Below are 27,701 nucleotides of genomic sequence, written 5' to 3'. Positions count from 1 at the left end.
TATGACTTTTCTCTTTCTGTAATTTTTCAGCATGAATCAAATCTGAGAAAACTAGTAATTTCTTCTTATGACGCTGCACCGTGCCACTGAGCATGCGGGACCGGCGCCGTGTGCTGTAGTGCCGCTGAGCATGCGGGACCGGCGCCGTGTGCTGTAGTGCCACTGAGCATGCAGGACCGGCGCCGTGTGCTGTAGTGCCGCTGAGCATGCGGGACCGGCGCCGTGTGCTGTAGTGCCACTGAGCATGCGGGACCGGCGCCGTGTGCTGTAGTGCCGCTGAGCATGCGGGACTGGCGCCGTGTGCTGTAGTGCCGCATTAGTGGGTTTTTTTTTTTTTTTCTTTTTTGTTTATGCCTGTAGACCTAGATAGTTATTCATCACTTTTCATATATACATGATAAACTTTCCCAAGCATGCCTCAACTCAAATCTACTGTTTTAAGTGCGTATGAATACCGCAATGTGTGCCGACCGGCACAGTCTGACATGATCCCTTCCCGATACCTCCCACACTTCCTTGCCTGCCCTTCTCCCAGCTATGGAAGTGCTTTATTGGATTACTCTTCCCCATGCCATGAAGACCTCCAGATAAAGATACCCTAGTTGTAAATGGTATTTTAGCCCTTTGATTCCTATCGGGCCACTCATGGGGAGTTTCATCAGTACTAGGACCGAGGTATTGGTGGCCTCCAGCCGTAGCTAAATTCGCAAAATTCAGGTAAGGGAATAAGAAAAGACGGGAAAATGATCCATTTCTCAGATTACCATGTTACAATCTACAGAACGTTCTACTTGGCTCCAAAAAACATCATTACTAAAACCTATCCCAAGTTTATAATGAGATGAATGTTTCTGCTGCCTCATAGGAAGAGTCATACAATTATCAGTCCAGTGGTAACGACAGAACGGAGTCAGTTCTCCATTACAAAGCCTTTCAGTAGCCTACGACTTTAAAGGGAACCTGTCACCAGTTTTTTGCCCTTTAAGCTGCGGCCACCACCACTGGGCTCTTATATACAGCATTCTAACATGCTGTATATAAGAGCCCAGGCCGCTGTGTAGAACGTAAAAAACACTTTATAATACTCACCTAAACGGTCGCTGCGGTGGAGTTGTTCTCTGTTGTTCTCTGTTCTCCGGTGCCGGCGCCTCCTGTTTCGGCCATCTTCATCCTCCTTCTGAAACCTGTGTGCATGACGCGTCCTACGTCACACACACACTCGCCGGTCCCGCTCATGTGCACTACAATACTTTGATCTGCCCTGCCCAGGGAAGATCAAAGTGCGCCTGTGCAGGACCTCAATGCCGGCGAGTGTGGAAGACGTAGGACGCGCCATACACCCTGGCTTCAGAAGGACGACAAAGATGGCTGAAAGAGGAGGCAAGGGAGACACCCAACTCCACCGCACCAACTGTTTAGGTAAGTATTATAAAGTGATTTTTACGTTCTACACAGCGGCCTGTGCTCTTATATACAGCATTTTAGAACACTGTATATAAGAGCCCACTGGTGGTGGCCGCAGCTTATAGGCCCAAAATCTTTTGACAGGTTCCCTTAAATAGGCTGTTGCCCCCCAAAACCAAAATTAAACCATTTAGACATCAATATAAGGGAATTAGCCCCATACAAAAATCTACTGGTATACTTATTATTTTCATTCTATATAAAAAGTTTAATATATTGTAAATGAGAAAGCTTCGGTGCACCCTTGTCGTAGCCAAGAGCTTCCGCCCCCTCAATTACCTTTCTCCATGCCTCCCCTTATGGTAATAGACTGTGGTCTCTTTACATTACTTCTGGATTTAAATATCCAGCCCTGCACACACTGACACTGCAGAGCACACAGTGTCTGCTCATGCAGATACGGTTTTCATCCTCTCTCCTGTGTGCAACGGCTGCCTGCTGCATACGGGATCACAGAAGAGTAAGCAGGAGAGGGAGAAGAGAGCGCACACACAATGTCGGTGTGTGTGCACGCTTCTCACCCTCGCATGTCTGCACTAGCTAGCCTCTGCCATGGGATCCAGCAGAGCACAGTGTCAGCTCATGCAGATACGTTTTCATTCTTTTCTCCTCTGTGTAACGGCTGCCTGGTGCACACAGGATCACAGAGCGGTAGGCAGGAGAGGGACAAGAGAACGCACACAATGGCAGTGTGTGTTCACGCACGCTCTTCACCCTCTCATGTCCGCACTAGCTAGCCTCTGCCATGGGATCCTGTCTGCAGTGAGCGGCCGCTATACACAGGAGGAGGGGCACACTTTGACATACAGGGGATGAGCATATTGTGTGCATCCAGTGTCACTGTGTGCGCATTCTCAGCTTCCTCCTGTCTGCATCAGCTGGCCTCTGCCGAGTGACCCCATGTACAGCGAGTGGCCTCTATAAACAGGAGCTGAGACCTCGTACAATGTTAGTGTGTGTGCGCGCTCATCCACCTTCCTTTCATGTCAGCATCGGCCGCCCTCTGCTTTGTGATCCCGCCTGCAGTGAGCGGCCGCTATACACATGAGGAGCGGAGAATGCACAAACATTGACGTCCAGTGTGCAAGCACGTGCATACAGTGTCAGTGTGCGCATTTCCATCTCCCTCTCCGGTCAGTATCAGCCCCCCCGCTGCTTTGTGATCATGTGTGCAGCGAGAGGCCTCTATACAGAGGAGGCATGAGTACACACTGACACTGTGTGTGCAGGGTCGGGGATTGAGATCAGGTAGTGGTTCAAAGCGATGAATAGAGGTGCAGAGGATAGCAATTCAGTGGGTGGAACGGTGCACTGAGCCCTTGGTCATGACAAGGGTGCACCAAAGCTGCCTCATTTACATATCTAATACAATTGTACCTGTACAAAACAAAATTACTCAAATTCTGTAAAAGTAAGATATTTTTATATGGGCTAAGTTCCTGACTTGTCTAAATAGTTCAGTTTGGGGGGTGACGGACGTCCTTTAAACAGGTCATTTTCTCAGCTGGAGAGGTCTACTACTATGGCACCGTTTAGTGTCCGTGCTCCGTTATATGGCAGGACTTCTACGCCCCCCAGTTTTTGCCCACAAAGGGTCCAAAATCTGGTAGAACCAGGTAAAGGGATATTTTTTTTTTTAACCATGGACCCAGTTCTTCACCGATTATGTGAACGTACGATGGTGGAATATACTTGAATAGTCAAGCCTCTATAGACCAGGGAGGTCTAGATTTGGTTCCTTGAGTCCGAGCCATTGATGAAAAAGAAGTCCTCACCATCACTATTAGGTCTATAATCTACCAATTCTTTTCTCATGAGACTTCATTCAGATGTCTATAATGGTAAAAAATGGAGACAAGGACCATTTTTTTTTTTTTTAGAAAATTAGATCTGGAAAACTGATAAAATGGTCTTTTTTTATCTTTTATATGCCATAAACCTAAAAAACAAAAGACATCTTAATGAGGCCTGGCTGTGTCATGCTGTTTTTCTGTCATTGCCAAACCCGCCACTGCTACTATTCAGACGTCCCGTCACAATGCAGGGTCCCAAGATGCCCCACAATGATCACTTTCTGTGGAGACGTCCTCGAAATAGTGCCAGGGCCTCTCTAGTATAGGAGAATTTACACTTGCTCCCTCTTAATTGTTTTTATCCCTCAAAATCCCATGTGTGTCAGTGGTGTAAACCGTTGCCATGTTGTGTTTTTTTTGGTTGCTTTTTATTTTTTAAAAAAAATAAAAAAATTAATCCTCAATCTTCCAGTTTAGGATAATTTACCCCGATTTACTAAATGCCCCCGGAAGGTGAGATAGGGGACATTGTGTCCTACAGGTCTAGCAACTAAATGTTTCAGCTGTCAGTCTGCAGCACTGACATGGATGGACCAGAGTTTCCACGGGGTCAAAAATCTAGAAATTAGACAGTCTGTCAACCCAAAATTGACTGTTCACATGCAGCACAGGCGCTCAGTGCACCCTTGTGACCGATCTGTTCACATCACCTTCCCATGGACTTGTTTTATTTAGATCTACCTCTGCCCATTCTTCCTTGATTGACAGCTTTTCCCTTAGAGGAGCCAGAGGAGGGCAACAATGTATGGGAAGGTACAGTGAACTGTTTGGCCACTAAAAATAGGTGCACTGAGAGCCTATGCTAGGTATGAACACTCCTTTTATGCCGATTCCCTTTATGGGGAATCTGTCACCGGGTTTTTGCTACTTCAGCAGAGAGAAGGATAATATAGGAAGAGATTCCAGTGATTTATCACTTAGTTCATTGGGTGCAGCAGTTGTGATCTGTTTTTCCATGCTGCAGATATAGCAGTGCTCTGAGTGCTGAGCCCTGTATAGCTCCACCCACACCTCTGATTAGCAGCTTTTTGTCAGTGTACACAGAAAGCAGCCAATCCGTGCTGGGGGTGGGGTTATACAGAGCAGCTTACTAAGAGCCACGAGATACCTAGTCCTCTAGTCATCTCCTGCTGATGAAAAAAAAAAAAGCTTTTATGGTAACAACATCACACAGCCTAGTAAGTGACACATCACTAGAATCAGGGTCTTAGCCCCTACATCATGCTGCTTTTAAGTTTATAGTAAAATCCTGCTGACAGATTCCAGCATTGATAGTACTATAAGGTCTGCTTGTACGCTGCTTCAAGTCTGCATGTAACCACACAAAATTGGCAACTCTGCAGATCTGTTACTGCTAGTCTCTGCCATTATGCATGGGGCAGAAAGTGGCAGAAGAGCCGCATGAACAGCTGTGTAATTGGTTGTAAGGCGACAGATCCCACTGATGTCATACAGAAGTATAAATTCAATAGCTCCAGAAGGCAATAAATAAAACCCCTGCAGGATAGATGCAAATAGTGTCACAAGGTTACAAAATATATATAGACTCCAAATTTAAAAATGTAATGAAAATCTAAAACTGAAAGAAAGGAAAGCATCCAAATCCTGTCTGATGTAAAGTCAGCCATAGCTTTGTCTTTGTGCTGAAAAGAAACAAGAAGCCGAATAGACGTCCTCATTAACCTGGCGGACCATTAGGCTCCGTTCACACGATGAGTTTTACTCACATTTTTGATGTGTCAAAAAAACGCAGCGTCTTAGGCTATGTGCCCACGCTGCGGAAAATGCGCAGATTTTGCCGCGGATCTCTCGCGGAAAAGCCACGGATTTTCCAGAAATCTGCAGCACAGCTACTCCCCAGCCATTTCTATGGCATTTGGGAAATGCTGTGCCCACGCTGCGGATTTTTCCGCAGCGGAAATTGTGCGGATTTTCGTGCGGAAAAATCTACAACATGTCAGTTAGGCTATGTGCCCACGGGACTCTGTATCTGCGGATTTTTCTGCATCAAAATCCGCAGCTTTCCCCTGGAATCCACACCTTTTCATAGGTGCGGATTTGATGCGGATTTTGCGTTTTTTTTTTTTTTTTTTTTTTATTCAATTGAATAGGCAAAATCCTCACGAAAATCCGCAACAATAATTGACATGCTGCAGATTTTTCCGCACGATTTCCGCTGCGGAAAAATCCGCGGCGTGGGCACAGCTTTTCCCAAATGCCATAGAAATGGCTGGGGAGTAGCTGTGCTGCAGATTTCTGGAAAATCCGCGTCTTTTCAGCGAGAAATCCGCAGCAAAATCCGCAGCGTGGGCACATAGCCTTATTGTTGCGGATTTTCGTGCGGATTTTGCCTATTCAATTGAATTAAAAAAAAAAATCGCAAAATCCGCATCAAATCCGCGTCAAATCCGCACAAAATCCGCACCTATGAAAAGGTGCGGATTCCGGGGGAAAGCTGCGGATTTTGATGCAGAAAAATTCGCAGATACAGAGTCCCGTGGGCACATAGCCTTAAAGTTCCAGCACAGTGGATGGGATGTATAGAAATCTCCTGCTCACTGCGCTTTGTTTTTATGCTGCGTAAACTGACATGTAGTGCGTTTTTTCCAATCCGCAACGTGTTAATTTGTCTTGCCGACACACAGAATCTATTGTGTGGAATTTCCCCAAATGCAACAGAAATGCATATAATCTGCACCAAAGTATGTCACTTTTCAAAAACAATGCAGCTTTATTTAAAGCATGACACAGAAACAGATCAAAAATACTAAAACAGAACAAACTAAGGTGCAAAAATTAGTAGCGTCAAAAACTCAACAAACACTGATCATGGGAACGTGGCCTTACACCGATCTTCATACTGATTATTTTCCATTATATGTATATAAAGTTTCACCCCCTAAACAACTTTTATTTTTCTTAAAGGGAACCTGTCAGGTCCAATATGCGTTCTGACCTACAAGCAGAGTGTTGTGTGGCCTAGTAACCCCTTCCTACCCATCCCTGTGTTGTAATATTGTGGAATATGAATGTATAAAAAAGTTTTAGAACTTACATGTTCCCTATGTAAATGAGTAGAGGGTCTAGTCTAAAGGGCGTCACATCGCTCTGTGGGTGTTTGCATGCTTTCCATGGTATCATGTCCCTGTGGGCGTGGTTCCATGGATTTACATGAGCGATGTCACAGTCGGCTCCTTTAGATTCCGCGCATGCGGTCTTACCATTCCTGCAGCCTTGTCATCCGGGTGCTTGCTTGTCTGCTTCAGACGTACACTGCACATGCTCAGGAGACTCCTGCTGTTCCGACCATGCGCAGAGCGCGTCTGAAGCCAAGAATCAAGCACGCAGATAACAATCTGCAGAAATGGCAAGTGCGCACGCGCAGGATCTTCAGGGGCTGACAGTGACGTCGTTCATGTAAATCCATGGAATCACACCCACAGGGGCGTGATATCACGGAAAGCATGCAAACGCCAAGGGGCGATGCGATGCCCAGGGGACTAGACCCTCTGATCATTTACATAGGGAGCATGGAAGTAATAAAAAAAAATTTTTTATACATTAATATTACACACTATTACAACACAGGGATGGGTAGGAAGGGGTTACTATGCCACATATCACCCCGCTTGTAGGTTAGAATGCATATGGGACCTGACAGGTTCCCTTTAAACTCCTCTCTAAACTTTTCTTCGTGATGTAACCCATCCATTTTTTTTTTATTCTATGGGTGTGTATAATACAGACTTTAACCTTCGTCAGGCTGCATAATTTTGCCAAAATTTCTCAACCCCTTATCTCGGAAGGGGGTGGAGATATTTTATTGAAATTTAACCAATATATTCTGGACCAAAACTGCTTAGATGTCACGAAATTTCAGCCCTCTACGGCTTTTCGAAAAAAAAAAATGTATTGCAATTTTAAAACGGAATAGTTACAATTGTACCTATTCAGCCGGATGAAGGTTAAAGGGGTTGTCCACTACCAGGACAGCCCCTTCTGATGCCACATTTCCTGCAGGTAAAATAGTAAAGCCTATACTCTCCTCCCGTACAGGCGCCGTTCCAGTGGTGCTGCGACTAAAGTGGGGATGTGACATCACATGATGCCCATGTCTAATCAGCATCGTTTTCCCTTTCCCCGCCTTCGGACCAAATTAACAATGAACAGGAAGTGAGCTCAGCTGCAGCGCTAACTTCCTGTTGGGTAACGCGTTTAGTCCGAAGGCGGGGAAAAGGAAGCCAGAGCTAATGGGATGTGGGGATCGTGTGACAATCACAACCTCACCTGAGATGCAGCACCGCTGGAACAGCGCCGGTATGGGAGGTGAGTATAGCCTTTATTATAATACCTGCAGGAAACATGCGGACTCAGAAGAGGCTGTCCAAGTAGTGGCCAACCCCTTTAAAACAATTAAAAAAATATTTTTTTTTAAAGGAGCCAGCTATTAGGGACGTTTCGATCATCAGAAACCCCCCACAAAAAAAGTTAGTTACCAGTATTGGCCCTTGTGGTCTTGATATCCAAGGAAGTTCTTATTGAGGTCTCTCCTTGGGAGATCTCACCATACTTTGTAAAAGCCAAGCCATCTTTGATCGCCAAGAAGACTTTTATTCTCCAGTTTGGTTTTTCCAGAGTTTTATTTTTATTGAAACCTTGGAAAACGGAACAGTTTGATATTTCTCTATTCATGATACTTTTGTCAAAAAAAGAGGAGAATCCGGATGAGTCTTTGGCCAAGGCGCTGGAGTTCTTCTTTAAGGCAGCCGAAACATTTGCATCTCATAATTTACCCTAAGTGAAAAATAACTGCATCTTCAGGTCTTCTGCCTCACGCAATCGCTCGTATTTTTTTTTTTGTTTTTTTTAGATTACTTTATATTGTTGATAAAACTTTTTATTACAGTTTTTATTAACACAACCATTGCCAGATAAGTTTAGTTAATTTCTAGCAAATCAATCATTCTTCTCCTTTTATCACTCATCGACCAATTTTGTTATTTCCGTTGACATCTCTACCTCAATACTATTTATTTATTTTTATTTTTTTAGATCTATTTTAATTTTCTCTTTAGGTTTGAGCTTTCCACGCTGCTTTCCACATCTCCATACATTTCTGCCTTATTCTTTTCTATAGGAGATCTTCTTCTTTTTTGTCTTTTTTCTTTCTTTTTGTTTATTTTCGTTTCCAGCTTTGACAACGTTCTTTATTTACTTTTGTTTTTCTCATTTCACTTTAAAACCAAAAAAAGTTTAGAAAGTTCCTGTAGTTTAATGAAAAAAAGAAACCATAAACCTTTTCTAATTTGTTTTTGATCCATTTTCCGCTAGGCATGTGGGGATCCCAAAGCAAAGCCTTCTTACCTGATCGACAAAAACTTGGAATCTGCTGTCAAGTTTATTGTTCGGAAGTTTCCTGCGGTTGAAACGCGCAACAACAACGTAAGTAAATGTCATTCTAATATGCTATCCAACGCACGCACATTTTACTTTATCAGGTTACTCTGGCGCATCCAAAAATATTATTGTTGCAAGTCCGAGAGCTCTGTAGAGTAAAAGGATCATCTTTAATACGCAATTATGGAAAAAATGATTATCTCTTCTCAAGAACACAAGTGTAGTGATGCACATACTCTGCTTCCACTCCATTCACTGTCTATGGGACTGCTGGAGAAAGCAAATCGCTGCTCGGCTTTTCCTGACAGTCCTCCTAGATAATGAAGCAAAGGTAGAGCATACTTAAAGGGGTTGTCCACTATTAGGACAACTGCCGTGATTCCACTTTTCTCCCAGATAAATTTACAAAAGCCTATACTCCCCTCCTGTACCGGCATTGTTCTAGCTATACCCGCGTTCAATCAGCGCCATGTTCTATCTCCCTGCGCCTGCTCTCACTTCCTGTTGATTGCTCCTGTGTCCGTAGGCGGGGAGAAAGAACATGGCGCTGATTGGATGCGTGACGTCATGGGAGCCCCGCGAACGTGAGTTCCGACATCTCTAACGGCGCCGGCATGGGAGGGGAGTAAAGCCCTTTTTATTTTACATGGGGGAAACATGTGGAATCGGAAGGGACTGTCCTATTCGTGGACAGCCTCTTCACATAGTTACTTAGGTTGAAAAAAAAAGACCTAGGTCCATTTAGTTTAACCTTCCTCCACCAGTTCTACATTTGGTCACTAAGTCCTTTATAACCCCCAATGTTGTGTGTAGTGAGGAAATCATCCAGCCCTTTTTTAAAAGCTGTTATAGTATTTGCCATTACTACCTCTTGTGGTAGGGTATTCCACAGTCTGACTGCTCTAACTGTAAAGAACCCTTTCCTATTTAGCTGCCGGAATCGCTTTTCTTCCACTCGCAGTGTATGGCCCCTGGTCCTTAGTATTGTCTTGGGACCACTTTGGAATACTTTAAATTCACTCCTTTTAACATGGGGCTTTGTGGAGCTCTTTCTCGGAGTTTGAGCTCCATTCTTGGAATCACTGGGGGTACCAGTTGTCAGACCTCCAGCAATCGGCAAGTTATCCCCTCTCCTCAAGACTTGAAACCCCTCTACCAATGGTGGAGATGATTTGAGGTCAGGTTCCCTCCTTAAGTCACAACCCAGACCTCAAGTCTTGATGTTTTTAACAGCTGAATGAGTGCCTCCTGGTTATAGGGTCTTTGAAGAGGATCTGTCAGTGGATTTAATATTCATACTATGTACATTTTTAAATGGCTCTCGTAGATCTGACTGTACTTTGAAAATTAATATTACAATGGCGGAATAATCCTATTTGAATGTTTTACTGTCAGATTTTATTAACATTTCATAAACCCAATTCTGGCTGGACCCCTGAAAAGCTACAGTCATTTTGCCTTGTATTGTCAAAGTAAGTTTTACTGTTTCATCAGTTCTAAATCTATTTAATAACCTATGCAGTTTGCATTCCGATATCTGGAGACCGATGTACAGAGCCTTTTTTTGTGGGAAAGGCTGTGTTCATATCACATTAAGAGCCTGAGTTTGGCCTCTACCCCGGGAAAAACTCTTGCTGTGTATATACCTGATATATTCGTTAGACTCTATTTATCCAATAGTAGCCAAAACCTTGTTCCTTTGCCTTCCGTGGAGTCGATTTATGACTGTGTACCTTTTGTGTTTGTCATACCTAATCTTTCTTTTCTAACTGTTTAGTGTTTTCTTTATAAACTGTAAGAAATAACTAAAATTTGAAAAAAGTCCCTTGAAGAACAGATAAAATATAAGTTGGGCTCCTTGCAGTCTAAAGGGAACCTGTCACTAGAATTTGCGCTTTGAAACTAAAATAATCCCCTTCTGCAGCTCCTGGGCTGCATTCTAGAAAGGTTCCTCTTGCTACTGGCCCCCCTTTCAGACTTAAATAAACACTTTATAAAATCTTACCTTTCGCTATGGTAATGAGCTTTGCTGGCCGGGTGGGCGGGCTGTATGGCGTTTGTTATTCCCTCTCCTGCCGCTGTTTGCCGTCCCCCAGTGTTGATTGACATAGATGAGGCCGCCGCCCTCATGTTACGCAGCGCTCCTGAAGTCTCGCGCATGCCCAGTGGCACTATCGCTGGACAGCACTTTTTAAATCGCCACCGCCGGTGATCTTATTGTGCAGGCGTGAGATTATGGGCGGGTACTTTGTCATCACCAGCGTCATCCAAGTACCTGCCCATAATCTCACGCCTGCGCAATAAGATCACCGGCGGTGGCGATTTGAAAAGTGCTGTCTAGCGATAGTGCCACTGGGCATGCGCGAGACTTCAGGAGCGCTGCGTAACATGAGGGCGGCGGCCTCATCTATGTCAATCAACACTGGGGGACGGCGAACAGCGGCAGGAGAGGGAATAACGAACGCAATACAGCCCGCCCACCCGGCCAGCAAAGCTCATTACCATAGCGAAAGGTAAGATTTTATAAAGTTGTTATTTAGGTCTGAAAGGGGGGCCAGTAGCAAGATGAACCTTTCTAGAATGCAGCCCAGGAGCTGCAGAGGGGGAATCTTTTAGTTTCAAAGTGAAAATTCTAGTGACAGGTTCCCTTTAAGAGGACCTGTCACCAAGTCAACAGTGGACATTTTTCCACTTATTCAGGATGTTCCCGAGTATTCCACTGTGTTTTTAAAGTCCGCCATCCAGTTGCAGAGAGGTGAGCATCTTATGGTCTTTGTGCGGGGGCGGGGCTTACGGGATTCCTTGGGGGCGTGCCAGGCTCCTCTGGATAATTACCCTGTGGGACACACCCTCTTGGAAAAGACCATAAAAAGGTCCTTATCTCTTCTCCTATGTGATGGATTTAAAATACATAGAAAATTGAGGGAGCAGCAAGAGTAAAATAAAAGCAAAAACTGTCCGCTTTTGACCCGCTTACAGGTCCATTCCATTCCCCTTGGGAAGTGATTTTAGATGCCGGCCTTTACATTGTTGGTTCTCTGAGCCGATCCTCTTAGATGAACTTGACTGTGTTAGTGCAGAGTCCTTCTCACGTCATTCCTTGGATATCCTGACAAGATCGTACAAGTCTTGCCTAACAAAGGGAGGTAGATCTGCCAGCATGGATGACTCCTGCAGGTTACTGACAGTTCACTGTCCTGAACTCCACCTCAGACCGTTCCCAGGCTCCTTCATAGGTGCTTATTTGGATAATGCATGAACCTATAGAGATACGGAAAGACGTGTTGCATTGTTCCACGCAGAATTGAAGCGTTCTTACCTAAACAAGCATGTGCGGCACGGTAGCCATTCAGTACAGATTAATGGCCCAACACACAGGAATGAGTCACAGACTGAGGATTGTGAGACGCACGGCTGGTTAGACCTGTTATTTGTGACCATGCGTATGAGCCGGCCCAGGTACATTAATGAAGACTGCTATCCCGGAAGTGGCCGGCTGCTGGTTGCCGCAGTTCACACTCTCTCCTGGGTGTGGTGTTTGCTTTGCTTATCAGAAGTAATGTTGAGCCGCAAACATCTGAAATATGCATTGTGTGCGCCTAAATTCTGTGCAGGCCTTGTCCTGTGATGAGCATTATGTCTGGCGCTGTGCAGCAGTTTGTTCTGTGCATCAAAACGGGACTGCTGTGCTGTGACGGAGATATTCCAAGTATTCTTACAATTTAAAGAGCACCTGTCAGCTCTCCGGACCGGTCTGTTTTAGTTAGTATTTTCCTTCCCACAGAAATAAACATTCTGGAGCATTGTTTCTACTAGATCTGTGTTGTACCGTTCTAGAATTTATGCATCATTTGACACCTCGGTGTTCTCATTGCACCCCTTGTCCATCAAGTGTTTCCTTACAGTTTAGTATCATCAGCACTGATTGGACAACCTCTTCTCACATCGTCCAATCTAACTTAGTTGATGAGTGCAATGGTCGGGTCCAGAGCCGTAACTATAAGAAAATAACCATGCACTCCAAAGGGAACTGTGATACGTTTATTAAAAGGAACATGTCACAAGTTTTTTGCCCTATAAGCTGCGGCCACCGCCAGTGAGCTCGTATATATAACATTCTAACATGTTGTATATAAGAGCCCAGGCCGCTGTGTAGAACATAAAAAACACTTTATAATACTCACCTAAACCGGTCGCTGAGGTGGATGTGGCTCACATGGGTGTCTTCGTCCTCCGGTGCGGATGCCTCCTCTTTCGGCCATCTTCGTCCTCCTTCTGAAGCCTGTGTGCATGATGCGTCTATGTCATACACACACGCATGCGCACTACAATACTTTTATCTGCCCTGCTCAGAACCTGAATGCCGGCGAGTGTGGATGACGTTGGACGCGTCATGCACCGCAGCTTCAGAAGGACAACAGAGGCGGCGACAAAGATGGTCGAAAGAGGCGGCGCCAGCACCGGAGGACGAGAACGCCCATCTGAGCCACATCCACCGCAGCTACCGGTTTAGGTGAGTATTATAAAGTTTTTTTTACGTTCTACACAGCAGCCTGGGCTCTTATATACAGCATGTTAGAATACTGTATATAAGAGCCCGGTGGTCGTGGCCGCAGCTTATAGGGCAAAAAACTGGTGACAGGTTCCCTTTTAATTCCAAAAAAAATTGAATCCAGTAAATGAAATGAAGACGATTTGGTCGGTTAGACCTTCTTCAGTACACTTGTTTGGTGTACAGATAGTGAGGGATGCTGGCAGCAACATGAGTGAACATATAGCTATAATCACTGAGTGTGTTCAGCAACGTGCTGGGGGGTGTACAGATCGTTTGGGACGCTAACAATAATGTATAAAGCAGTGTCCATCGCTTGCAAGGAGTGTGGACACTGCTTTATACATTATTGCCAGCGTCCCATACGATTTGTACACCCCCCAGCACGTTGCTGAACACACTCAGTGATTATACCTGTATGTTCACTCATGTTGCTGCCAGCATCCCTCACTATCTGTACACCTCTAACACGTGTACTGAAGAAGGTGTAACCGACCGAATCATCTTCAGTTCATTTACTGGATTCAATTTTTTTTTTAATTAATAAACGTGTCACAGTCCCCTTTTGGAGTACATGGTTATTTGTGTATGGACAATGTGAGAGGCTGTGCAGGGAAACCCCCCCCCCCCCCCCACACACACACACACACACAATTGGTAACTCCTTTTTTTTTAATGGAAAAAATAAAAAATAATGATGTTCTAAGACAGACTTATCCAAGGAGCTGTCAAATCCTCTGTCATTACTGCCTTTTTAGGGACCCAAGTTAACATGTTAGGATTAGTGACGGGCGGACTCGCAGATACCTGGGATGGGCGGATCCAACTGGGTTTAAAAAAGAACAAAAAAAAAAAAACCTGTTTGGGCCCGTAATTGATCCAAGATATCTGGCCAGTCACCGCTCCCCATATAAGTCTTTGGGGACCAGAATCCAGCGCTTTAAAATGGTGGTAGAAAGGATTGGAACAAGCGCGTTATACTTACCGAGTCTTTGGGGCCACTCATTAACCTCATGCATATGCACTGCTTACCCGCCCACTGGCAGTCCCCACATCTCTGGTTGTAGTCAGACGTGCCCCCGGCCTGTATTGCTGCATCTGACTGTAACCAATCACAGGCTCTGTCTGCGTCTCTACTACTGTAAAAATAAATAAAAAAACAAAAACATTGGCGTCGGGCTTATGGCTTATGGCTTATTATGATACCCAGCCATGATAAAGCACACGGCTGTAGGCCGCAGCCCTTAGCCGTAAGCTTATCTTGGCTGTGTATGAAAAATAGGAATTGCATGCAGATTTTTAAAATTATTTAAATAAAATAAATAAATCTTAATTTTTTTATTTATTTTTTTTTAATTTATTTATTATTTAGATAATTATTAAAAAAAAATATATATATATGGCGTACTGTCCCCCTCAATTTTGATACCCAGCTGTGATAAAGCTGACAGCTGGGAGCTAGTATTCTCAGGTTTGGGAGATCCATGCATATTGGAGCCCCAGCCTAAAAATAGAAGCCTGCAGCTGCCCAGGATTGTGACATCAAATACTGTAAATTGCTTCTCCATCTTTCACCCAGTCTACCAACTAAAAGGATTCTTCCTTTTTTAGGAAGTTCTCCCCTACATCTCTGATTGGCAATAGTCTGCGGAGTGCTTAGGCCCGCACAGCTGCGGCGATGCCCGTCCATGTGTGGCTCTATTCATTCTCTATGGGACTGCTGGAATTATTGAAATACAATGCTAACTAATTCATAACACTAAAGCCTTACTTTTTTTTTTATTGCCTATGTGCCTTGAAAGTAGATTTACAGATGGCCAAACTTTTTTTTTTTTTTTTTTTCTGGGGCTGGCATGTGAATGAAGAGCTGACTATCGTACTATTCATTGCCGCCTGTCCTAGGGGCTGGTCGGTAACAAGCAATGAGTATCGTACTATTCATTGCCGCCTGTCCTAGGGGCTGGTCGGTAACAAGCAATGAGGGTCCGCTCCAGCCTCGCTTTACAATAATACTGTGTTTTAATTCAGTTATTATCGAGTGTTGGCGGCTTTTACCAATTTACAGCAAAGAACCAAAATGCAGATATAATCGATGTCTGGATCTTTCGAGTATATACAGCCTCAAATACCCACCCAAAAAGTTGGGACACTGTAAAATGTAAAGAAAACAAGAATGCAATGATTAGGAAATCTCTTATGGTTACATAGGTTAAAAAAAAGACTTAGGTCCATCTAGTTCAAGCTTCATTCACCATAGAGCACAGATTAGAAGGTAAACGTAAAGGCCCTGTCACACACAGAGATAGATCTGTGGTAGATCTGTGGTAGATCTGTGGTAGATCTGTGGTAGATCTGTGGTAGATCTGTGGTAGATCTGTGGTAGATCTGTGGTAGATCTGTGGTAGATCTGTGGAAGATCTGTGGAAGATCTGTGGTAGATCTGTGGTAGATCTGTGGTAGATCTGTGGTAGATCTGTGGTAGATCTGTGGTAGATCTGTGGTAGATGTCTGGTAGATGTCTGGTAGATGTCTGGTAGATGTCTGGTAGATCTGTGGTAGATCTGTGGTAGATCTGTGGTAGATCTGTGGTAGATCTGTGGTAGATCTGTGGTAGATCTGTGGTAGATCTGTGGTAGATCTGTGGTAGATCTGTGGTAGATCTGTGGTAGATCTGTGGTAGATCTGTGGTAGATCTGTGGTAGATCTGTGGTAGATCTGTGGTAGATCTGTGGTAGATCTGTGGTAGATCTGTGGTAGATCTGTGGTAGATCTGTGGTAGATCTGTGGTAGATCTGTGGTAGATCTGTGGTAGATCTGTGGTAGATCTGTGGTAGATCTGTGGTAGATCTGTGGTAGATGTCTGGTAGATCTGTGGTAGATCTGTGGTAGATCTGTGGTTGCAGTGAAATTGTGGACAATCAGTGCCAGGTTTGTGGCTGTGTACAAATGGAACAATATGTCCATGATTTCACTGCAACCACAGATCTGCCAAAGATTTATCTCTGTGTGTGACGGGGACTTTAGACGTTTTTCTCTTTTGTTTGAAAAAAGTAACCAAATGAGAAATTGATGGCAGCAAAACATCTCAAGAGTTAGGCCCGGGCCACATCTACCATTGTATATGATCCGCTCTTCTTTTCCAGCAGTCTGGAGTGTGAGGAGACCAAATGGTGGAGATTTGGGAGAGAAATGTTGTCCCATTCTTGTCTGATGAAGAATTCTCACCGCTCCTCGTTTCAGCAGTGACTTCACATTGGCTGCAGCCATGATGTGCGCTGTCAATCTGCCCTCAGCAGCATGTGCATTCTACTACAGCCAAGCCACCGAGCTCAGTGATTGGCTGCAGCGTGAATGTGCGCTGTCGATATGATGTCACCATTTCAGCCAAAACACTGAGGCCGACTCAACCTGAGGCCAAATCCACAATCAAAGTGCTTCTCAGTTCCGGGCCGCTTTCACTCTTTGCAGTGACTGTCAGTTTTTTTTACCGCATTTATTTGGACTTGAGTTTAGGAAATCCTAACAAAACATAGTGATTCCAAAATATCTGGACAAACACAATGCTCTTTTGTAGTATTGTCTATAAACCACTGCTGAAGGTAGCCCTGGAGAAAGTGAAAATCCCATTAGCACCTTCTTAAAGGGGTTGTCTCGTAATTTGCACGGCTGTTTTTGGCGCTCCCATAGCAATGAATGTAAAGAGATGGCGTGTACACCGTGACCTCTTCTCACTGGTGGGCAGACACTGGCTGTATAGGTGATAGGGAGACCCCTTTACTGGAGGTAGTGTGTGTGTGTATGTGTGTGTGTGTGTGTGTGCACTGGCAATCAGTGCCGTGGAAAGATTACAGTATGATCACTGTATATTAAGTAATAACCGTGGTCACTCCTTGCACTGCCCTCGTGACTGAAAGCGATCGGCTACTGGGAGAATATAAATGAATTTTCTCCCTGTAGCTGCTGGTCCAGTAAGAAAGGCCGGCTAATTTTAACACTGTTTATCTTCACATTGACCCTTTATCTGAAGGTAAATAACATTCCCCGGCATGACAGGTCTGTCAGCCTGTTTATACAATGTAATATGAGAGCAGCATGGTGTAGGGGCTGAGAGCCTGATTCCAGCAATCTGGCACTTACTGGGCTGTGATGCTATCAGCAGGATATTATCACTACCGGGCTAGCTTCCTTTTGCCACAGAGTCAACTGCTCTGTATCACCTGGCCCCACCACTGATTAGCAGCTTTCTGTCAATGTACAGTGTACACAGCGAGCTGCCAGTCAGGGCTGTGGGCGGGTAAAATAGGGCTCTGCATTGTGAGCTCCTGATTGTATCAAAATAGCAGCATGTAGACCAGCAAGTGACCATCGCTGGAATCGGGGTCTCTCCCCCTACATCGTGCTGCTTGCAGATGATGTAGCAAAAAACCTGTTGCGAGGTTCCTTTTAAAGAGAATCTGTTACCAGGTTTTTGCTCCCCCATCTGAGAGCAACATAACGTAGAGACAGAGACCCTGATTCCAGCAATGCGTCACAAAGCTGTTTGCTGTCATATTGATAAAATCAGTGTTTTCTCTGCTGCAGATTTAGCAGTTTTATACAGAGCTCATGAATATGCCTGGCAGCGCGCCAAGTAGTCCTGTAATGATAGCTTGATGTAGGGGGAGAGACCCTGATTCCAGTGATGGTCTACATGCTGTTATTTTGATAGAACCATAAGCTAAGAATGCAGAGCCCTGTTTTACCTTCCCACACCACTGATTGGCAGCTTGCTGTGTACACTGTACATTGACAGAAAGCTGCTAATCAGTGGTGGGCCGGGTGATACCGAGTAGTAGTTGACTAGGTGGCATAAGGAAGTTAGCTCTGTAGTGATAATGTCCTGCTAATTAAACACTGATTTGAAAAAAGCTACACTGCGCAGCCCAGCAAATGATACATTACTGGAATCAGGGTCCCTGTCTCTACATTATGCTGCTCTCAGATTAAGGCTATGTGGCCACGTGAGATTAAACCTGTGGATTTTGCTGTGGAAAACCTGCGGATTTATCTGGATTTTCTAGATAAATCCACAGGTTTTAGCAAGTACAGACACTCCCCATGTTATCCTATGGGACATGGGGAGTGTCTGTGTCCATGCTGCCGATATGTGCGGCTGCCGGAATATGCTGCGGATGTCCCACAGCCGCACGTAACTGCATGTCAATTATTCCTGCGGAAATCCCGGCCCTTCACTATGGAGATAGAGGCAGGGACTTCCGCAGGTAAGCCGCACGAATGTCCGCAGGTTTACCGCAGATATTTCGTTGGAATCCCGCAGCAATGGATAGCTGCGCATTCCAGGGAGCTGCTGCGGGAAACCTGCGGCCATACCTGCCGATATATCCTCGGGTACATTGTCCCGTGGGCACATAGCCTTAGTGGCAAAAACCTGGTGACAGATTCCCTTTTTAGGCTAGTTTCACACTTGCGTTGTGCGGCATCCGTCGCATTGCGTTGTGTGACGGATGTAACGGATGCGTTGCATATAGTGGCACAACTGATGTGACGGATCCTGCAAAGCAACGTTATCCGTTGTAGCTTTGCTTTTTTTTTTTCCAGCAATTTACTCAACTGAGCATGTGCAGTTGTGTAAAGACTGATCCGTCACAGGAATCCATCAAATGACGGATTCCGATGGATTCCGCCACCATAGGCTTCCATTATAAAAATGACGGACGCCGACGGAATCCAGCACATTGCGGGTTTTTTTACGCTCTAGGAAGCGCAGAAAAAATGCTACATGCTGTGTTCTTTCCGCCCGGCGGATGCAACGCAGCGTCGGTCGGCGGATATAACGCAAGGCCATCTGTCGCAATGCGTCCTCAATACAAGTCAATGGGAAACAGCGCACATCCGTTAACAGATTGTGCTGTTTCCCAAAGTGGCGGCTTGCGACGGCTGCCAAACGACGCAAGTGGGAAAGTAGCCTTAAAGGTGTCTCTTGAGACCACCACTTTTCCATAGACGATTGCCACTTTCTAAATGAATGGGCTCAGATGAGTGGTCTCGGCTGTGACCTCTTTCTAGGGTACTTTCACACTTGCGTTCAGCGCAGTCCGTCACTATGGAGAATATCGCAGTCCGCACTGCGCTATTCTCCATAGACTTGTATGGACGACGCACTGTAACGTAAGTGTCAGCGTTGCATCCGCATTCGTTATTTTGACGCTGCGTCGGGTGGAAGGAACGCAGCATGTAACGTTTTTTTGAGCGGCGGAAACCTTTATTTTTCACTGCGCATGCTCATTTTTTTTATTTTTTTTTTAATCACAGAAACTTTATTTTGTTCAGCTGAGCTGAGCGCCCGGCAGCCGGCTATTGAGAGCTCTCAGCTGAGCGCCCGGCAGCCGGCTATTGAGAGCTCTCAGCTGAGCGCCCGGCAGCCGGCTATTGAGTGCTCTCAGCTGAGCGCCCGGCAGCCGGCTATTGAGAGCGCTCAGCTGAGCGCCCGGCAGCCGGCTATTGAGAGCGCTCGGCTGAGCGCCCGGCAGCCGGCTATTGAGAGCGCTCGGCTGAGCGCCCGGCAGCCGGCTATTGAGAGCGCTCGGCTCAGCGCCCGGCAGCCGGCATGTGAGAGCAATCAGCTGAGCGCCCGGCAGCCGGCTATTGAGAGCGCTCGGCTGAGCGCCCGGCAGCCGGCTATTGAGAGCGCTCGGCTGAGCGCCCGGCAGCCGGCTATTGAGAGCGCTCGGCTCAGCGCCCGGCAGCCGGCATGTGAGAGCAATCAGCTGAGCGCCTGGCCTCCGGCATGTGAGAGTGATCAGCTGAGCGCCCGGCCGCCGGCATGTGAGAGTGATCAGCTGAGCGCCGGGCAGCCGGGTGATCAGCTGATCTTTCACAATAGTCTGCTGTCTTTAAAACTGTAAAGAAGAAGAAGAAAAAAAAAGCTTTCCGTTGTTTTGTACGATCCGTTGCATCCGTTGTGCCATTATATGCAACGCATCCGTTGCATCTGTCACGCAACGGATGCCGTTCAACGCAAGTGTGAAACTAGCCTAATTCACGTCGTCATAAGTCATTTTTGGGATGTTTGGATGTTCTTCTTATAGAAAGCGATGGTTTCCTACAGATGTATGTGCGTGTCACCTGGCACTGTTGTGTTAGGTCTCTTTCTCGATAGTGCTTACATTGCATACAGTCCCAGATCGGCTCCATCCTTTCTTTTCGTGACGCGATCTCCTTGCTTTGCTTTCCTCTCATGGCCTCATTGTGTGTCCACATTTCTGTGTAGACGTATCTTACCCCTAATATCTCTATGCCTTGCTCATTATTCTCTCGTGTCTAACAAGTCTTTTGCTTTTATTTTTTCTCTTGTTTTCTTTGCTTTTGTCGTATTGTGATTCTCTAGTTCTAGTTTTACTGTATTTTATGTTTGTATCTGCATTTATTTTGCATGCGTGACGTGGCTTTGCCTGGATATTCTGTTTGGTAAGTTCAGAATCTTACGTGTCCTTTGCTTCTACCTTTGCTGTAGCTTTCTATTGACTCAGCTTTGTCCCTTTATAGACAGTTGCTTTTTTGTTTCTTCCATTCTCTGCATATAACATGCTACCTAACAGTCTATAAATAAATGTATAAGCCTTGTGTATTGCTAGTCGGTTGGTAAGTATGATATCGGATATATATATCTAGGATAACCTAACCTGCAAGTAGTCGGCCGTATGATTAGTATGCCTCGTTTTTAGAAGTCTAGCTCCATAATATTAGACTAATAAAATAAATATAAATATTATTATATTTATTATTAATATAATATTTAAATATTTTAAATATTTGTATCCCAAATTTTGCAGCAACAGCTTGCACAACTCCAAAAAGAGAAGTCCGAGATTCTGAAAAATTTGGCACTTTACTACTTCACTTTTGTGGATGTTATGGAATTTAAGGTAAGTTTTGGCTTATTCCCATATGTAACAGTGGCTCTTGTTGGGGATCACATACTTAGTAAACTACTTGCCTCACTTAAAGGGAATGTGCCATCAGAAAGTAACCTATAGTTTAACCCAATAATGACTAAGCGCCGTAAGGTTTCGCCGCTTAGTCCTGGCTTTATCCCCACTTCATTGTAAGCTTACCGCGTAGGGTAATCCACCAGGAGCATAGCCCACTCCCGGCTGTCAGGAATGGCTTATGACCCTAGCCGCTTCTGTCTTCTCTCTTGTTGGAACCTCAAAAAAGGTCAATGCAACAAACAGAAGTTTCGCATTGAAGATGCTTCTTCAGGACCTGGCAATCCCATGATTGCCAGGTCTCTACCCGGTGCATCAGAGCTGCTGGCCTCTGCAGACCCAGGTCCACTCTGCCACTGACTGCTGTCACTATACAGAGACGATTTCTATGAATGCCCTTGTTACAGTGGGACCATATGAGCAATAAAGAAATGAACATTTTACATATAGAAATGTGCAAAAGTTTTGGGCAGATGTGGAATAAATGCTGCAAAGTAAGAATGCTGTCAAGATAGAAGTGTTAGAAGTTTATATTCTTAACCCCTTAGTTCCTTTTGTATATATAATATATCAATTGTCATTATCTGTTACTGGCAAAAGTATATAGTTAGGATATTCCCTTACTGTAGCATATATTCGCAATTGTAGCTAATCAACATACTTAATTTTTCTCTATTATTTTAAGGCAGAATTAAGGACAAGTTCAGCCTTTTAGTTGGGTCCACACAAACGGTTTCAATCTGTCTCCGAGTTCATCTTTAAAGGGAACCTGTCACCAGGTTTATCCCTTATCAGCTGCAGCCACCAACCGTGAGCTCTTATATACCAGTATTCTGGAATACTATATATATAAGAGCCCAGGCCATGCTGTATAATGTAAAAAACACCTTTATTCTACTCATCTAGGTAGCGGTCTGGTCCGATGGGGGTCAATGCTCATGGATTGGCGCCTCCTCTCTGCTGAGATCGCCGTCTCTTCTCAGTCCTTTGTGGATGACGAGACCTACATCATCTACACAGGCCGGCATTGTGGTCCTGCGCAGGCGCACTTCTCTCTGCCCTGCTGAGGACAGCGCAAAGTACTGTAATGTGCAGGCGCGAGGAAAGGTGAAAGACCGCCTGCACATGTGCACTACAGTATTTTGATCTGCCCCAGCTGGGCAGAGACAAGTGCGCCTGTGCAGGACCTCAATGCCACCTTCTGTGGATGATGTAGGACACGTTAACCACACTGGGCTGAGGAGGAGGACGGCGGTCACAACAGAGAGCAGGTACAAGACAGAGAGCAGCGACACCCATCAGACCGGACCGCCCTCTAGGTGAGTATTATAAAGGTGTTCTTATGTTATACACAGCGGCCTGGGCTCTTATATACAGTATCTGGAATGCCCTATATAAGAGATCACTGGTGGTGGCCACAGCTTATAGATAAATCTGGTGACAGGTTCCCTTTAATCCCTGTGTACATTTCACATGTTTAGTTACTTTTTGCTGTAATTTAGGTGTTGTACAGTAACTTCTCATGTCCCCTGGATAGAAATTATGTATTAATCTGTTTTTTTTTTCTATTTTAAGGATCACGTGTGTGAGCTACTTAACACTATCGACGTGTGTCAAGTTTTCTTTGATATTGTAAGTATAAGTGATTTTTTTCCTACTATTCTTCATAATATATACCGTGTATATACAGGGGTGGTCCAAAAGTAGGTGAACAGTGTGTGCAACAGGGTTATCAAACATGGTGTAAAGTGAAACTGACTCAGTTGCCCTTAGCAACCAATCAGATTCCACCTTTCATTTTCCAAAGAGACTGTGAAAAGTGGAATCTGATTGGTTGCTAAGGGCAACTGAGTCAGTTTCACTTTACACTGTGTTTGATAACCCTATCACACACACTGTCCACCTACATTTGGACCACCGTGTGTGTATATATATATATGTGTGTGTGTGTGTGTGTGTGTGTGTGTGTGTGTGTGTGTGTGTATATATATATATATATATATATATATATATATATGTGTGTATATATATGTATGTATGTATGTATATATGTGTGTATATATATGTATGTATGTATGTATATATGTGTGTATATGTGTATATATATATGTATGTATATATATGTGTATATATATATATGTATGTATATATGTGTATATATATGTATATATATGTATGTATATATATGTATGTATATATATGTGTATATATATATATATATATATATATATATATATGTATGTATATATATATATATATATATATGTATGTACCGTATTTTTCGCTTTATAAGACGCACCTGATTATAAGACGCACCCCCAAATTTGGTGAAGGAATAGAGAATTTTTTAATAAATGGGGTCCGTCTTATAATGCCAGTGTCCGTCTGACAAATCATATAGGGTATATGTCCCTCATAGCCCCCCCCATCCTAAAATTAGCCCTCTGAATCTGGATATGGCCCAGTGATGCCACATGTCCCCTATGCCTGGCACACATCCTCTATGGCTGGCACACAGCCCACTGTGGCTGGCACACGGCCCACTGTGGCGGCACACGGCCCACTGTGGCGGCACACGGCCCACTGTGGCGGCACACGGCCCCCTGTGGCGGCACACGGCCCCCTGTGGCTGCACACGGCCCCATGTGGCTGCACACGGCCCCATGTGGCTGCACACGGCCCCATGTGGCTGCACACGGCCCCATGTGGCTGCACACGGCCCCATGTGGCTGCACACGGCCCCATGTGGCTGCACACGGCCCCATGTGGCTGCACACGGCCCCATGTGGCTGCACACGGCCCCATGTGGCTGCACACGGCCCCATGTGGCTGCACACGGCCCCATGTGGCTGCACACGGCCCCATGTGGCTGCACACGGCACACTATTGCTGGCACATGGCCCCATGTGGCGGCATACGGCCCCATGTGGCGGCACACGGCCCCATGTGGCGGCACATGGCCCACTATTGCTGGCACATGGCCTCATGTGGCTGCACACGGCCCACTATTGCTGGCACATGGCCCCATGTGGCTGCACACGGCCCCATGTGGCTGCACACGGCCCCATGTGGCTGCACACGGCCCACTATTGCTGGCACATGGCCCCATGTGGCGGCACACGGCCCCATGTGGCTGCACACAGCCCACTATTGCTGGCACATAGCCCCATGTGGCGGCACCCGGCCCCATGTGGCGGCACCCGGCCCCATGTGGCGGCACCCGGCCCCATGTGGCGGCACCCGGCCCCATGTGGCGGCACCCGGCCCCATGTGGCGGCACCCGGCCCCATGTGGCGGCACCCGGCCCCATGTGGCGGCACCCGGCCCCATGTGGCGGCACCCGGCCCCATGTGGCGGCACCCGGCCCCATGTGGCGGCACCCGGCCCCATGTGGCGGCACCCGGCCCCATGTGGCTGCACACGGCCCCATGTGGCTGCACACGGCCCACTATTGCTGGCACATGGCCCCATGTGGCGGCACATGGCCCCATGTGGCGGCACACGGCCCCATGTGGCTGCACACAGCCCACTATTGCTGGCACATGGCCCCATGTGGCGGCACATGGCCCCATGTGGCGGCACATGGCCCCATGTGGCTGCACACAGCCCACTATTGCTGGCACATGGCCCCATGTGGCGGCACCCGGCCCCATGTGGCGGCACCCGGCCCCATGTGGCGGCACCCGGCCCCATGTGGCGGCACCCGGCCCCATGTGGCGGCACCCGGCCCCATGTGGCGGCACCCGGCCCCATGTGGCGGCACCCGGCCCCATGTGGCGGCACCCGGCCCCATGTGGCGGCACCCGGCCCCATGTGGCTGCACACGGCCCCATGTGGCTGCACACGGCCCACTATTGCTGGCACATGGCCCCATGTGGCGGCACATGGCCCCATGTGGCGGCACACGGCCCCATGTGGCTGCACACAGCCCACTATTGCTGGCACATGGCCCCATGTGGCGGCACATGGCCCCATGTGGCTGCACACAGCCCACTATTGCTGGCACATGGCCCCATGTGGCGGCACACGGCCCCATGTGGCGGCACACGGCCCCATGTGGCGGCACACGGCCCCATGTGGCGGCACACGGCCCCATGTGGCGGCACACGGCCCCCATGTGGCGGCACACGGCCCCATGTGGCGGCACACGGCCCCATGTGGCGGCACACGGCCCCATGTGGCTGCACACGGCCCACTATTGCTGGCACATGGCCCCATGTGGCGGCACACGGCCCCATGTGGCTGCTCACAGCCCACTATTGCTGGCACATGGCCCCATGTGGCTGCACACGGCCCCATGTGGCTGCACACAGCCCACTATTGCTGGCACATGGCCCCATGTGGTGGCACACGGCCCCATGTGGCTGCACACAGCCCACTATTGCTGGCACATGGCCCCATGTGGCGGCACCCGGCCCCATGTGGCGGCACCCGGCCCCATGTGGCGGCACACGGCCCCATGTGGCGGCACACGGCCCACTATTGCTGGCACATGGCCCCATGTGGCGGCACACGGCCCACTATTGCTGGCACATGGCCCCATGTGGCGGCACACGGCCCCATGTAGCGGCACATGGCCCACTATTGCTGGCACACAGCTCCCTGTGTTATATATCGCCCCATGCTGCTGCTTTTAGGAAAATAAACTTTCCTTACCTTCTCCAGCATTGTCCTGTCTGTGTCCCCCTCCTCGGGGTTGATCTCCGGCCTCCTGCATTTCCTGGTTCTCGGCCGGTCATGTGATCGGCACGGCAGAGTGAAATCTCTTGTGCCTTATCACAGCAGCAGGAGGGAGGCCGGGCAGACACGCTGGAGGAGGTGAGTAAAAAGTTTATTATTTTACTGTTTGCAGCAGCATAGGGGACATGGCTAACACGGGGGAGGGGGCATGTGCAATCAAAGAAGGGGCAGGCAGATATAATATACACTGCTGCCCCAGCCTATCGCCGCGGTGCACTTTCAGCACCATGGTGGTGGACAGCAGCTGTGCATATTATATGAGCGGGTGCAGGAGATTAAAGTCTGCTGCTCCCAGCTTTCACAAGTCCCCCAGCAGAGCTCCAGAGCTGCCCGCACCTCCCCTGGACTCTGTAGTGTGTGTATATATATATATATATACACACCCCCCCCGTATATTCGGATTATAAGACGCACCCCCTACTTTCCCCCAAAATGTGTATATATATATATATATATATATATATATATATATGTGTATATATATATATGTGTATATATATATATGTGTATATATATATATATGTGTATATATATATATGTGTATATATATATATGTGTATATATATATATGTGTATATATATATATGTGTATATATATATATGTGTATATATATATATGTGTATATATATATATGTGTATATATATATATGTGTATATATATATATGTGTATATATATATATGTGTATATATATATATGTGTATATATATATATGTGTATATATATATATGTGTATATATATATATGTGTATATATATATATGTGTATATATATATATATATGTGTATATATATATATATATGTGTATATATATATATATATGTGTATATATATATATATATGTGTATATATATATATATATGTGTATATATATATATATATGTGTATATATATATATATATGTGTATATATATATATATATGTGTATATATATATATATGTGTATATATATATATATGTGTGTATATATATATATATGTGTATATATATGTATATATATGTATATATATATGTGTGTTTGTGTGTGTATATATATATATATATATATATATATATATATATATATATATATATATACAGTGTCTACCCGAAAGTAAGACAGTGTCTTACTTTCTTTTTACCCACAAAAAGTGCCACTATGTCTTACTTTCGGGGTATGTCTTATATTGGAAAAAATCCCACAGCAATCGCAGCAAGTCTCCATGCAATGTACTGTATGGGGACTTGCCACGATTGCGCTCTAAGTGTACCGCAAGTTAAGGAAACTTAACCACCAGCGGCTGCACATGAGGGCACTGAGGCTGTGTGATTTTGTATGTTGTCCATGGTCCTGATGGACCATGGACAACATTACTGCAACATTTCTCGGTAGCCGAGCGCTCAGCTGAGCGCCCGACCGCCGGCATGTGTCAGCTCTCAGCTGAGCGCTTTGCCGGCGGCATGTCAGGGCGTTCAGCTGAACGCTTTGCCGCCGGCATGTCAGGGTGCTCATCTGAGCGCTCGGCCGCCGCCATGTTAGGGCGCTCAGCTGAGCGCTTTGCCGGCGGCATGTCAGGGCGCTCATCTGAGCGCTCGGCCGCTGTAACTGTACTGTAAAGAGGAAAAAAAAAAAAATTTTTACTACGTCTTACTTTCGGGGTACATCTTACATTAGCCGACCCCCCCAAAACCCCCACTACGTCTCTTACTATCGGGGGTGTCTTACTA

The 27,701-nt window shown here is 46.0% G+C and overlaps 1 protein-coding gene across 4 annotated transcripts in view; it reads left to right on the top strand.

The window, feature by feature from the left end:
• Positions 1–27,701, top strand: part of NCKAP1 (NCK associated protein 1) — a 241,185-nt gene that overhangs the window by 43,336 nt on the left and 170,148 nt on the right. For 2 of the 4 annotated variants that reach the window (XM_075317420.1, XM_075317418.1), the window contains 3 exons: positions 8,649–8,759; positions 21,105–21,191; positions 22,830–22,886. In XM_075317420.1, coding sequence (XP_075173535.1) covers positions 8,649–8,759; positions 21,105–21,191; positions 22,830–22,886 — 255 coding nt within the window. Of the gene's footprint in view, positions 1–8,648; positions 8,760–21,098; positions 21,192–22,829; positions 22,887–27,701 lie in introns of all 4 variants that reach the window. The other 2 variants (XM_075317419.1, XM_075317417.1) reach the window with 1 other exon arrangement.

This window comes from Anomaloglossus baeobatrachus, chromosome 7, assembly GCF_048569485.1.
Source record: "Anomaloglossus baeobatrachus isolate aAnoBae1 chromosome 7, aAnoBae1.hap1, whole genome shotgun sequence".
Classification (NCBI taxonomy): domain Eukaryota; kingdom Metazoa; phylum Chordata; class Amphibia; order Anura; family Aromobatidae; genus Anomaloglossus; species Anomaloglossus baeobatrachus.
The sequence above is the reverse complement of the archived record's forward strand: the minus strand, read 5'-3'. Positions and strand labels throughout refer to the sequence as shown.